This window comes from Tarenaya hassleriana, unplaced genomic scaffold, assembly GCF_000463585.1.
Source record: "Tarenaya hassleriana unplaced genomic scaffold, ASM46358v1 Cleome9, whole genome shotgun sequence".
NCBI lineage: Eukaryota > Viridiplantae > Streptophyta > Magnoliopsida > Brassicales > Cleomaceae > Tarenaya > Tarenaya hassleriana.
The window spans coordinates 1,536,171-1,549,305 of NW_010971389.1; the positions used below are offsets into that span (position 1 = coordinate 1,536,171).

Below are 13,135 nucleotides of genomic sequence, written 5' to 3' on the forward strand. Positions count from 1 at the left end.
AAGAGTGTTCATCATGGCTTCTGAAGATCAAAGATTTCACTATTATTTGCTCAGGAATATTTTTTCTTGTTTTATAATTTTTTTTCAGTTTAATGTAAAATGGTTGTTTTAAAGAATTTCTAAAATGAGATTCGCGGTTTGGTCGATATTTGTAATAATCCGCATTGACCACAAGTGAATTTAATATATGATAATATTATATTGATATTTGCTTTTTCAAGATGGTCATAAGTTTTTTTACAGTTTTATATTTGTTTATATATATATATATATATTAAACTATAAGAATTATTTTTTATAAATTAGATAATTTGACAAAAAATTAAAGTCACAGCCAAATGAACTAATATACAAGAATTTAAATTAATATATATTATTTCCAGAGAGGAAAAACACTCATTATAAAATAAGGGTGTTTTGTAAAACTTACAACAGAAAAAAATTGGAAAAAATAAAAACATAAAATGAATCGGACAGAATTCATTTTTATGCTTTGGTTATTCATTTTAATGAGTTAAGGAGTCTCCGGCTTATTAAAACCTAAATCGCATTGGCCTTGAGAAAGATAAAGTCAGAAATGTGGCGACGAGTGATCGGAGATTCCGCGGTTCGCCGCCACTTATGGCGATCCCTCTCCAGCAAACCCACCGTCGGAGGCGGCTCGGGTGGCGGTGGGAACGTGACGGCGGCGGTGGATTCAATGATCCTGCGTTCACTTAAGGAACATTTTCTAGAAGTCTCTAAGATGACGCCTCCTCCCGTGTGTTTTTCTTCCCTCCTCCTTTCCTCTGCGATTTCTTCTTCGTAATTTGCTGTCTACGTCTTGGAATGGCGTGTTAAACCCTAGGTGTTTGCTTATGCACTTCTAGGGTTTAGGAGTGGTTTTGGGGTTACAATACTTGGAAACGTGCAGCTAGCTCCTTTTTTTGTACCTCACTGTCGTGATTCGTGGAACGTTTTCATGGTTTATGGCGTTTATCGAGCAGTGTTTTGATGGATTTTTTTTTTTTTATTTCTCGTGTTGCCGACTGTAAATTAGAGGATTGCTTTCATGGTGGACGTTCTTCTTTGTTGCAGAAAGTGACTCCTCCTTCACCATTCCAGATAGTGAAAGGTTCGCTTGAGCAAAATGTGCCTGTTCTCAAGAGGTCCTTTGGCAAGGAAGAGATCAGTCTCTACGTGATGCGGTTGTCTCACGTTGTGGGTGATGACGAGGACGATGATGGGATCAATCAGTTATTCCTCCATGTGGATGTGTCAAAACCTGGTCAAGCTGATTCCTTGCATTTCCTTTGCGGGCTTTACCCAGATGCATTGGGCATTCACTCCATATCGATGAGGCCAAAGCTGGAGGACTCAGAGATGTTAGATGTTTCCACACGGTACACTGGCCCTGCTTTCGAGTGAGTTCTTCTTCTCCTCTGCCTTCCCTTGATTTTGTTTCCTTCCACCACAATCCTGGTTTTGATGTCTTTTGATATTTCGCTCAATAGTTGAAAACATTAGGTTCCAGTATGATAATTTAGCTGTTTTGCTTCTCTCTTATCGGATATGTTGCCTTGCTACGCTTGGAGTCATGTTAAAGATATATTATTCTTCGCCAGTTTTCATTTCCTGATTTTGATCTCTAAGTTGAAATGACATTCATGACATGGGTTCTAAACTATATAGGCAGACATAATTCTTTACACTTTGTGATGGATGTTTTATCGAAACAGGTTTCAAGTTCAACATTTCACAGTCGTCTGTGTTTTGAAATGACTGTTTTCTTCTTTTGGAATCAAGCGTGATTTCGAGAAACAATTTGCACAGAGGCTAACATCTGTATTACTTTCAGTCATCTCCAAGCATTTTTCTGGTCAACGCTGGGAGTGTGAATTCACACTCATTGTTCATTGATCTCTAGCTTGTTCTGTTTACTTCTTTAATGCATCTCTCTGTCTTAGTGTCTTCCTACTGAACTTCTATACTCAGTCTGTGATGGGAGTAACTCGATACAACATGATACAAATAATGATTGTGTGCATTTGGACAGAGAGCTCGACGAGAAGATGAGGGATGCATTCCATGGTTTCCTAGAGGAACGAGGTGTGGACGAGAGCCTTTTCCCGTTTCTTCAGGCATGGCTGTATGTAAAGGATCACCGCAATCTGTTGCGTTGGTTCAAAACAGTTGGCACATTCGTCAACGAGAAAACTGCTTCCGGGTAAAGCTTTGGACCGAAAAGATGCATCTTTTCATGTTTTGGTGGTTGTCACTTGTTTGATCGAGATGTGAAGTGTATGTCCTGTTTTAGACAAACAAGTGTTGGGATATTCACAGTTACTATGAGCTAGTTTTTGTTCTTACGTCCCGAAATTTGATGACTTTTGCAAACCTGTTTCCGACCCTTTATAGATAACCAGTAGAACTGGAACGAGGATGATACATTTTATTATGAATTTTTTTTATTATTTTTAATTTCAAATCCCAAGTTTTTTCATAGTTTTGCGTTGTGAGTGTAAAAAAATATCTTATATAAGTCCCGATTACGCGGAACTTTCTCAATCAAAAAAGCAAAGCAATTGAGATTTTTACACAACAAAAGACATTTACAGAGCAAAAGATCCATTCACAGTTTTTTTTTCTTTTGTTCCCATCCTCACGGAGACAGACATTACCCGCCCTCGTCTCCTTTCGTGTTCCTGTCCTGTCCTGTCCTGCTCGTGTTCTCTCCGAGGCTTTGTTCTAATTGAACACAGATGTATAGCTTGTATAAAGACGAGATCTACAGAACGTTGTTGGCCAAACCTGTCTCGACCCGATTGTCGTTCCCCGAAAGCGATCTCAAGATCCCGGGGCTTGTAAGGTCGGAATTCTTCTCCCCGACTTCAGCCTTGCATAGCGGGCACGAGGCATTGATCTTCAACCACTTGTCCACGCATTCCTTGTGGAAGAAATGAGAGCACGAAAGCTCTCTCAACTCGTCGTTGTTTGCATACTTCGTCAAGCAAATGCAACACACCTGAAACCACAACAAAAAAACGCGTCATGGGTCACATCCCCCACCCTAAATAGCTCGAGGAGAAGCACCACCGGACTGAGATTTCCGACAGTTTTAACTCACAGCGTCTTCTCCTGAAATGGAACGTTCTTTATCCGTTCCTGCAGCCACCACTCCACCTTCGCTGCTGCCACTTGACCCGTTCTCGTCACCGCTACTTCTGCTTTTCTTCAACTTGAACTTATAAGTCGGCAATGCGTTTATCGACTCATGTGTGGCACCCCGAGGTTGTGCCATGTCCTCTCTATATCCGAGAATCGAGATTATGCAAGGCAAGCAGCAGCAGATCGTCGTGCAGAGGATAAAGGGCATAGCATAGCCGATACAGCTGAAGGTAAGGAACACTAAACATAACCTGCAAAAAAAACAACGGAATAAGATACAGCTGCAAGCCCGGGTCTGAACTGGAAAAGTGTGATTACAGGAAACGGTTACCTGTACAAGTTAGGAGCCTCGGAAGCAGATGAATGCCCGCCAAATATCCATACGTTACCTACCACAAACCACACCGCGAAGAAACAATCCAATGCCATTTTGAAGTATTCCACGAAAACTTTAAGTCTGCATAGCCAAAACCGAAAGACAACAGATGAAACACGACCAAAAAATCTGTACGTCAAGTTGAAACAGATATCCCGAGTTAAGTTAAGAAACTATACTATACCTAGCAGCGGTCAAAAATACAGCATTTCTACCCCTGGGAGACATGTTATTGCTCTGCCGACCATCCCCTTCAGATGTCCGAGCGATTGAGAAGGCAAAGGGTCCTGCCGCAACGTTAAGATTAGGACGATGCTGACCAGAATCCTGCTCCGCGGCATGGTTTGAATGATAATACCGCCAGTACAGAAGTGGCAGAGTAGCGACACATCCGGACGTATAACCCACGATCCAAGCAAACAACGGGGCACGAGGATGTTCATGCCTCGACAAAGACAGAACAACAATGGCTGCAATTATCTGGCCGAGGGTGAGTAGTAGCTCAATGGAAATCCACAGACCGGAATTCAACGGACTTCTCCTTCGACGGGTATTTCTAGAATTCGATCGGATAGCAGTAGAAGCTGTCAGTGGCTGTGGCTGTGGTTGTGGCTGGGAAACGGGCATTTGAGGCGCACTTGAAGGTCTCTCCTCATGCTGAAGAGGCTCTAATACGTTCGAGATTCTATCGTGAGACGGAGCTGAAGAAGATGCATTAGCTGCATTCCTCGGTATGTCGATAATGTGCTCACTACGGCTAATGTTCTCTGGTTGCTCCATGGAATATATGAAAAACTATCAACTCGACTCCTTATGTGTTGTTCTTCCAGACGGCAAACACCCATCTAAGGGTACCATAAACTTTAATGGGAGGATTATATCTTCTGCACAACAAAGAACAGAATGAGTTTAGATCAAAATTTTGATATTTTTCATTGCTGAAACATAAATATCAGTTCGGAATCAAGAAATACACAAATCTTACAAGAAACCTAAACCTTGCCCTAAAATCAGTTCATGTTTGCTTCAGAATCAATCTCCCAAGGATTTATCTGTCAGCGCAACTAAGAACATGAAATTCGGCCCCAGGGAAAAAAAAAAAGGGACAAGAACATTCAACCAAAATCGACAGAATCGATCGTAAACCACATAAAGGCAATTCTCCAAGATTTACCCGTTAATCGGGGCCCCACCTGATCCCAGAATCTAGGGCAAAAAAATCGAAAGCAAGATCAATACAAGGACTTTGCAAATCAATCGGGCTAAAATTTAGGAACGAAAAAACCCAGTTAAGACCTAGTCTCTCTGTCATCAAGAATTTTCGCAAAACCTCAATTCGAAATTCGCAGCTAAAAAAAAAGAATATTTCACCAGCAAAATCAATAGTTAGGGCAACGTACCTCCTCCATCGGACGATCTTTCCTCCTCTTCTTCGCGACGTAAAACTCGGGAACCCGCCAAAAAAACCCCTTAAACCTAGAAAACGAACCCAATCAGGAAGAGTCAACCTTCAGCCATGGAAATCCATTGCTTCGCACAAGAGAATTGGGTGAATAAAGTTCTTCAATTATTTTAAGGTCGTTTTTTTCTGTGTTTAACAAATCAACCAGGAAAAAAAAAGGGGGATTTTTGTATAAGAATTCTCAGCCAAACAGCTTCACAAAGGAAAAAAAAAACGAGAAAAAACAATTACAAAAGGATCTTTCAGATAGTGATGTTGTCTGGCCCCTTCTTCCTCCACCGTCTTTGCCCCCCCTCTCTCCTCTCCTCTCGTCTCCTCTTTTTTTTTTTTTTTGAAGGGGAAATGAAAAATGGTAATTTCGTAATTTGACTTCGCCGGATATTTAATTGGGTTCTGTCTCCGCCGCGGCGCGTAAATATGGCTGCCTTATTTACCGTTTTGTAGATATGGTTGCCTTATTTACCGTTTTGTCACCTCATTAAATTCGGTAAATCTTTTTTATATATATATTTTTAACGCTGAATTTAGGTATCTACAACTACGATATATATTTTTATATATTCGGTTAAGAATACAAATTCTGTCGAGGTAAATTTGTGTAATTCCTAAGCGTAAATAATGAATATTGTCTCTGACTTTTTTTTTTATGGTAACACAAATAGATATGATTGAATTTTGAACGTGTACTATTTTTACAGCTTCATTTCGCACCTTTATAAATAGATGGATAAACATATCCGCGCGCTCTTCTGTTTTCACTCAAATAAATAAATTTATATATTTGAGAAAGATTTCTCGTGCTTTGATTCTTTTTAATGCGATTTAATTTGATTGATTTAATTTAATAAATGTCATTGCAATATAATTATGTATGATTTGATTGATTGAGATATAATTATAAATATATTCTCACATATATAACAAAGTTATATACGCAAATTCCAACGGGTGCAAGAGGCATATAAGATTAAGATGCGACAAACTTTACATATAATCTATATTTTGGGTAATGAAATAACTATATCCACTTCCGTCACATCACATTTATCAATGTTTTTTTAAGGGATGCTTATAAATTTTGTTATAATCCAAAATTTTATCGAATCTAATTTTAACTATATCTTCTAAAATACTCCTAAACTACTACAAGATGGATAGCATTGAGATAGAATAAACTATAAATTTTGATATATACCATTAATATCTATTATTATTAAATTACTTAACAAATTAAGTATAGTTTAATTGGTTAATTAGGTTTATTGGTTTTAATTGGGTTCACGGTTAGTTCAACCCATTTAAGTTTTAGATAATTTTTGTTGGTCCAAAAAAACATAAAATTCATATGGATTACTTTAAACTCACGGATTTTTCAGTATATGATCTCATTGGTATTTGCTATATAACGAAGTCGAAGACATGTGTGATGAAGCTAAGATTTTATACTACGGATTTAGATTCGAATTTTTTTTAAACAACGACGGATATTTTCGGATACCTAGATACAAATAAAATTATGTATATATTATTAATGTTTTAATATATTTAAAACAATATCTAAATATATTTTCAAATAAAATTATATATAAAAATGAATTTCAAAACAAGTTCCACTAGAAATATGTTTACCCTTTTTGGTCAACATATATTGTCTCCTTTACGCATAAACAATTTAAATTTTAAATCATAATTTAATCCCGGTTTAACTAAACCGGACCACAACAGCGGTAAAAAAAAAAAAAGGTTTTTGCTTTTGTTTACACCATAATTACCATTTTGACCCTCATGAATTCGTAGTCGTCGTCGTCATCATCATCATCATCATCGCCGCTTCTTATCCACTAATCCATTTTCCTTGTCTTTCAAACGCGAAAGAACAACACTTTCAGAACACAGACTCGTCTTCCTCATCGTTGGTAGATCCCAGATCTCCTCCTAATTAGCTTCGTTTTGATCTTGTTTCTTTGTGCCTTTGACTGCATTGATCTTCGATTGTGGTTCGTGATTTCTGACAACAAATCACTTTTTTACTCGGGCTTTACGAACATATTTTGTCTGGTTCTTGGTCAGGGTTTCTTAGGTTTCCGAATTCTATTTGATCGGATTTAGCTCGCTGCGGTTCTTGATCGATCTGATGGGTATCTGCTTCCCTGTAGGTTATGTGACCTTATGGCTCAGTTTAGTTGAATTTAGGGTTTTGATATGAATATCGATGTCTTACCTGTTTGTTTGCTGGTCTGGGAATTTCGTAACCTTTTTATCTTCTCAACCCAATCCTGGGGAAAACCTTCAATTTGGGTTGGTTTTGATGTGAATACGGAATCTGATGATCAGATTTGGCAAAACGTATCCAATGCATCCTTCGCTGAGTGATGAATGTTATCCCCGAAGAATTTGGGACTCTGAAATTCTTCTGAATAAGCTAAGATTCAGTTTCATCACTTTTGTCTAAGATAACTAGTGCTCCTTGTTTTGAGCAATCATCTTGTCAGTGTTAGTTAGTAAGCACGTGAGTGACCAAACAGTGTTATGGGATCTGGTCCTTCTGTTGTATGTCAGATTCCTGTTGTTTTCGCCAATTTTGTCCACAGTGCGGGCATGCTTGTGTCATGACTTAACCGAGCAATGTTTTAAGCGATTTCGTCTTATGATTGTATAAACATAGTATCGAACCGGGAATCTATTGACCATGGCCATGTGCAGGTTTCGGTGGGTTAAGAGTGTTTTTGTTTGGTCCAAGATCGGGAAATCCGCTATTTTTTTTTTTGGCTGACCCAGTTCTTGTTTTTGCATCTTTAAGTATCATAGCAAGTGATGCATATGCTTGCGCAGAATTTTGGTTGGGTGGCATATAGATATCATAATGTCTGGCACGGTGGATCTCAAAGCACAGCAAGTAGAAGGAAACACGAACACTGGGGCTGAAAAATCAATGCCATCATCTCAGGAGGAGGTTCCCACCGAGTCGTTCTGTCTACCATTTTGTGTTAATACAGTGCCAGTTCTTGCTTAAGCTGCATATATATAGATAATACAGTTTATTTTTCGTTTGAAGCTCTTGTATGCAAGATTCTCTCTTTATGTTTTTTTTATGTAGGAAGCAGCTGTAAAGAAAAAGTACGGAGGAATTGTTCCAAAGAAGCCACCCCTGATTTCCAAGGTAAGTACTAAATAATTGATGTTAGGGTTTGATCTAAAGAAATCCGAAGTGTAATAGGGATCGATTGATCTTCGAATTTTCTTATCAGGACCACGAGCGTGCTTACTTTGATTCTGCTGATTGGGCTCTCGGAAAGGTTTTTTTTTGGTTATTTTCTGCTCTGTCAGCTGTTCGGAGATGTTTGTTAGTGACGACATCTTTCTAATGCACTGTGTTTCCTTATTGTCTTAACAGCAAGGAGTTAAGAAGCCAAAAGGACCCCTTGAAGCACTTCGACCAAAATTACAGGTAATGACCTTGAACGTTCTGCTGCAAATGGCTCGTTGAAGTTTCTTTTTTTTCATTTTTCCGACTGATAATCGGTTGGAGCATATATATAGATTCAGATTCTGTGGCATATAGAGAAGGGTTGCTGAGTATAAGATGATATAGATATATGCACGACTAAATGACGGCTTGTGGTGAAAGGGTGATTTGGGATGGAAAGCAAATATCTTGAAGAGTACTAGTAATGTTGATTTGTGATACATTTGAAAGGAGTGAACTTTTTAACGCCATAAGCCATAAGGCATAAGGCATACCTAAGACCTTTTCCGAGTTGGTTGGATAACGCGATCGAATTTCACTGAACTTGTCGAGGAGTTAGGGAATGGGCATAAATACTCGGTCTTTCATGGGTATGGGACGGGTTATTTTTTTATTGTCTGTCCAACGGGTATGGTTACGGTAATTAAAAATTGATGATGAATACCCGTGAATACCTGTTATCCGATGTGGTTTAAATTTGGTGGATACTCGCGATGATCAAGTCTGTTATCCGAGCTGTGCCCATCCCTTTCGAGAAGTGAACTTTACATGTGGGTTTTGTGTTGTAGCCGACGCAGCAACAAACGCGCTACCGGAAGTCTCCATACGCTCCATCCGAGGGCGAAGGTAAGAGCTTCCGGCTCCGTGGCAGTCTTATTCTCTTACTTGGGTGTTTAGTAGAGAAAGGAGAGTGACCCGTTGTGCTCCTCTTAACGCAGAGGGAGGAGAGGGAGCTTCCGGGCCGGCAACGAGTGAGGAGAGTTGAGAGAAAGCCCACTCCGCATCACAAAATGTTTACATTGTCACAAACAAGGGAACTATTTCTGGTCATTCCCTTGGAGTTGGATCATCATCCTCACTCTTTTTTTTTAAAAAAAAAAAAAAATTGAATTCTACGGCAACACTAATAGTGGTGCAGAAACATCTTACTGGCACAGATTAAACATAAGCATTTATCAAATAAATGTCTATATTACCCATAAAAAACAGTAAACGATTTCTATATCCTTAACCTTAATGTAATCAGGTGACTCTGTAAAATTTAGACCTTGTAAAAATTTAGGGTTTTATACCATTTGGATTTATTAAATCAAATGATGCTACCAAACCAATTTAATTAACAAATATATTAATTTTAATTATAAATATATTATTAGTATATATATATATATATAACTCTTACTTGGGAAAAAAGGTCAAACACCACGAAAACTAATAACCTAAAATTAGCTAGAAAATGAATGATTTTATGCATTGGGAAAAACACCCAAAATTAGATTAACGTTAAGTTTTTAACAAACACTTGAAAAAGGGACATTAACCCACAAAACTCTCCTGTCCGAACCAGTTTTTGTTGATTTTCTTCGAAAGACAAAACATTGAAAAGTATAGAAAGACTTGACACCTTCTCTCTTTAACCTCTCTGCCTTGAAACAAAAACCTAAGGCAGAGAGGAGGAGATTCATTCTTTCTCTCCCAAACAAAAGAAAAACAAAACGCGGAAAATGGCGTTTCAAGACTTTGATAAGATCCAAGAACGTGTAAACGCAGAACGCAAACGCAAGTTCAGAAAGAGGGTAATAGCCGGATCCGTTTCGTTTCTTGTTGTTGTTGCAGCCATCATCGGAGGAGCTTTTGCTTATGTATCATACCAGAAGGGGAACAACATCAGCAACAACGGCAACACCGAAAGCAAAAACACGAACCAGAAATCGCCCGTTTCCGCAACGCAATCCATCAAACACGTCACATTCGATAAGATCGTTGAAACGCTCTGCAATTCTACGCTTTACAAGCAAAACTGTGAGAAAACGCTCAAAGATAAAGCGAAGAACGATACCTCTTTGTCTAACCCTAAAGCTCTCGTGAAATCTGCTATCGAAGCTGTGAACGTGGATCTTGATAGGGTCTTGGAGAAGTTCCCAAGTCTCAAGATCGAGAACGAGGATGATAAACACGCGATAGAGCAGTGTAAGTTGCTTGTGGAGGACGCGAAGGAGGAATTGGCCGAGTCCGCGAGCAAAATGAACGACACAAACGTCGGGAACTTTGAAAGGATCGTCCCTGATTTGAACAACTGGTTAAGCGCCGTCATGACGTACCAGGAGACATGTCTTGATGGTTTTGAGGACGGAGAACTGAAATCCGATATTCAGAAGAGTTTCAATTCTTCTCAGATTCTAACGAGCAACTCTCTCGCGATGATCAAGTCGTTAGAAGCGTATCTTTCCTCGGGTTCTAAGGCTCCAATCCGTCGTCTTCTTGAATCAAAGTCCTCTGATCGAATTCCGTCATGGGTTAGCCATGAGGAAAGGCGAATGCTGAGGGTAGTGGACGTTAACCTTCTCAAACCGAACGCCACTGTCGCCAAGGATGGCAGTGGAAATTTTACAACTATTAACGACGCGCTCAATGCAATGCCTGAAAAGTATGAAGGAAGGTACTGAATAATCAGAAAAAAAACGCTTCATTTCGTTACACAGAGTGATCAATCTTCTCGACCAACTGAGTTCTCGATGTCGTGTCACCGAAAATTGCAGGTACATTATCTACATCAAGCAAGGAGTTTACGACGAAACCGTGACTATAGATAAGAAGAAGGCTAATCTTACAATGGTTGGTGATGGATCACAGAAGACGATCGTTACGGGAAACAAAAGCAACGCGAAGAAAATTCGCACTTTCCTCACCGCAACATTCGGTATGTGGTTTAACAGAGTGAATTCTCGAAGTTTATCTCGATAAAAAAAATTCCTTAATTCTCCATGAATTTTACTTCAGTCGCACAAGGAGAAGGGTTCATGGCACAATCCATGGGGTTCAGGAACACAGCGGGACCCGAGGAACACCAAGCAGTAGCGATACGTATACAATCCGACCGTTCGATCTTCCTAAACTGTCGTTTCGAAGGCTATCAGGACACGTTATACGCATACACGCACCGTCAATACTACAGAAGTTGTGTTATAATCGGAACGGTCGATTTCATATTCGGAGATGCGGCTGCGGTTTTCCAGAACTGCAACATTTTCATCAGGAAAGGGTTAAAAGGGCAGAAGAACACTGTAACGGCTCAAGGGCGGATCGACAAGTTCCAAATGACGGGTTTCGTGATCCAAAACTGCACAATTACCGCAAATGATGATCTGAAACTCGAGAAAGGTGAGTTCCAGAGCTTCTTAGGACGACCTTGGAAGAAATACTCGCGAACCGTCGTGATGGAATCCACCATAGATGACGTGATTGATCCCATTGGATGGTTGAGATGGCAAGAAACTGATTTCGCCATCGATACACTTTTTTACGCCGAGTTCAAGAACGACGGAGTGAGCGGAGAAACCTCTTCGAGAGTTAAATGGCCTGGATTCAAGGTTATGAGCAAGGAAGAGGCATTGAACTACACTGTGGGACCCTTCTTACAAGGAAGTTGGATCAATTCCATGAGTTGTCCAGTTAAGTTCGGTCTTTATGAACTTTGAATGAGAAGAAATGAAAATGAACTTGTTTCTTGTGGAACAAGTAAGGTGGTTGTTAAAAAAAATGTTAGATGATAGTTGATGAGCTAATTAAAGAAACATAATTGAAGTCTTAATGAGTAAATATTGCGATTAACCAGTTTGTTATTACTTAGAATTTTGTTACACAACAACAAAGCTCGGGATCTGTCTAAACCAAAACGGAATTTCTTGATTATGGTTGGTTAAGACCGGTTTAGATATTCATTGACCTCGGTTTCCGTTAATTGTTCCCATCTTTTGTAAAGCTCGAAAACTAAAGTGAACCATTTGATTATGGTTAGTTAAAACCGGTTTAGGGTTTACTAAAAAGAATTTCCTGCAATAATAGGTTTCACATTGTTGTTACCAATGCTACATTCTTAATGTAAACCAATGATCTAACTCGGGTTTTTAAAAACCGATATAGAATTTTGGTATATCAGATTAGTAATTTTGGTTTGGACCTGCATAGATTAATCGAAATGAATGTCTTGATTCAGTCATTTTCCCTTGCTCTTAACTACCTAGACTATTTAACTTAAACCAAGAAACGAAGTTGGATATCTCAATTCCAATATAATTTTGGAAAATCGAATATGTTTCTTTGGGTTTAATTTTTAGAGAAGTTAAAAGGAATTTCTTGGTTCACATCATATTTCGTTGTCTTTAGCAATTTCTCAAAGTTAATCAGGAACCGATGTTAGATTATTGAAAACCGGTGTAAATTTTAGAAATTCGGATCATTTGTTTTTACCAGTGAATTGGCCTAACCATTAGTTTTCCAGCCAAAATTGGCAGTAGAATTTCAGTAACCCATGTCGGTTTGAGTTGGTTTATTTATGTTGAAAGGAATATATTAATGCAACAAACATATTACACAAAACGGATGTAAATTGGGTTAAACCGGATTAGTTTTATTTTCCAGAGTACACCGACCTAAACACTGATTTTCCCGCCAAAACATTGTTTAAACACTGATTTCTTGGTGGGATCGAAAGAAGAAGAAGAAGAAGAAGAAGAAGACCGAATTGGTTATAGATGGTTAAGACCGATTGAGGGCAACGATTTCCCATTGCTGATGTTCCCAATTATCTCGTAACCTTATATAAAGTAAACCAATGATCTAACTCGGGTTTTTCAATACCGATATAGAATTTGGATTTACCAGAATACTTATGTCGGTTTCA

At 38.9% G+C, this 13,135-nt stretch overlaps 4 protein-coding genes across 8 annotated transcripts; 3 read left to right on the plus strand and 1 right to left on the minus strand.

The window, feature by feature from the left end:
• The first annotated feature begins 524 nt into the window (after positions 1-524).
• On the plus strand, positions 525-2,378 carry LOC104803777 (uncharacterized protein At2g39795, mitochondrial). Its single transcript, XM_010527825.2, has 3 exons — positions 525-760; positions 1,078-1,403; positions 2,036-2,378. The coding sequence occupies exons 1-3, from the start codon at positions 578-580 to the stop codon at positions 2,208-2,210; spliced, it is 684 nt and encodes a 227-aa protein (XP_010526127.1). The 5' UTR covers positions 525-577; the 3' UTR covers positions 2,211-2,378.
• A 133-nt stretch (positions 2,379-2,511) lies between these two features.
• LOC104803779 (E3 ubiquitin-protein ligase At1g63170) lies at positions 2,512-4,407 on the minus strand. Its single transcript, XM_019201406.1, is given in 5 exon segments — positions 2,512-3,004; positions 3,107-3,398; positions 3,479-3,604; positions 3,708-4,311; positions 4,314-4,407. Coding segments are annotated over 5 exon segments (1,314 nt in total). The 5' UTR covers positions 4,369-4,407; the 3' UTR covers positions 2,512-2,767.
• Positions 4,408-6,793: 2,386 nt separating this feature from the next.
• Positions 6,794-9,359, plus strand: LOC104803780. 5 transcript variants are annotated; one of them, XM_010527829.1, is made up of 7 exons: positions 6,794-6,901; positions 7,818-7,938; positions 8,083-8,145; positions 8,234-8,281; positions 8,380-8,433; positions 9,021-9,078; positions 9,171-9,359. In XM_010527829.1, exons 2-7 carry the CDS (start codon positions 7,849-7,851, stop codon positions 9,215-9,217), a joined length of 360 nt encoding a protein of 119 aa, XP_010526131.1. In that variant the 5' UTR covers positions 6,794-6,901; positions 7,818-7,848; the 3' UTR covers positions 9,218-9,359. The 5 variants fall into 5 exon arrangements, with proteins under 5 accessions (XP_010526131.1, XP_010526133.1, XP_010526134.1 ...); XM_010527831.1 differs by having other exon boundaries at positions 6,806-6,901; positions 7,786-7,938; XM_010527832.2 differs by having other exon boundaries at positions 6,893-6,982.
• A 410-nt stretch (positions 9,360-9,769) lies between these two features.
• LOC104803781 (probable pectinesterase/pectinesterase inhibitor 13) lies at positions 9,770-12,155 on the plus strand. Its single transcript, XM_010527834.1, has 3 exons — positions 9,770-10,891; positions 10,992-11,152; positions 11,233-12,155. Exons 1-3 carry the CDS (start codon positions 9,957-9,959, stop codon positions 11,928-11,930), a joined length of 1,794 nt encoding a protein of 597 aa, XP_010526136.1. The 5' UTR covers positions 9,770-9,956; the 3' UTR covers positions 11,931-12,155.
• The last annotated feature ends 980 nt before the right edge of the window (positions 12,156-13,135 follow it).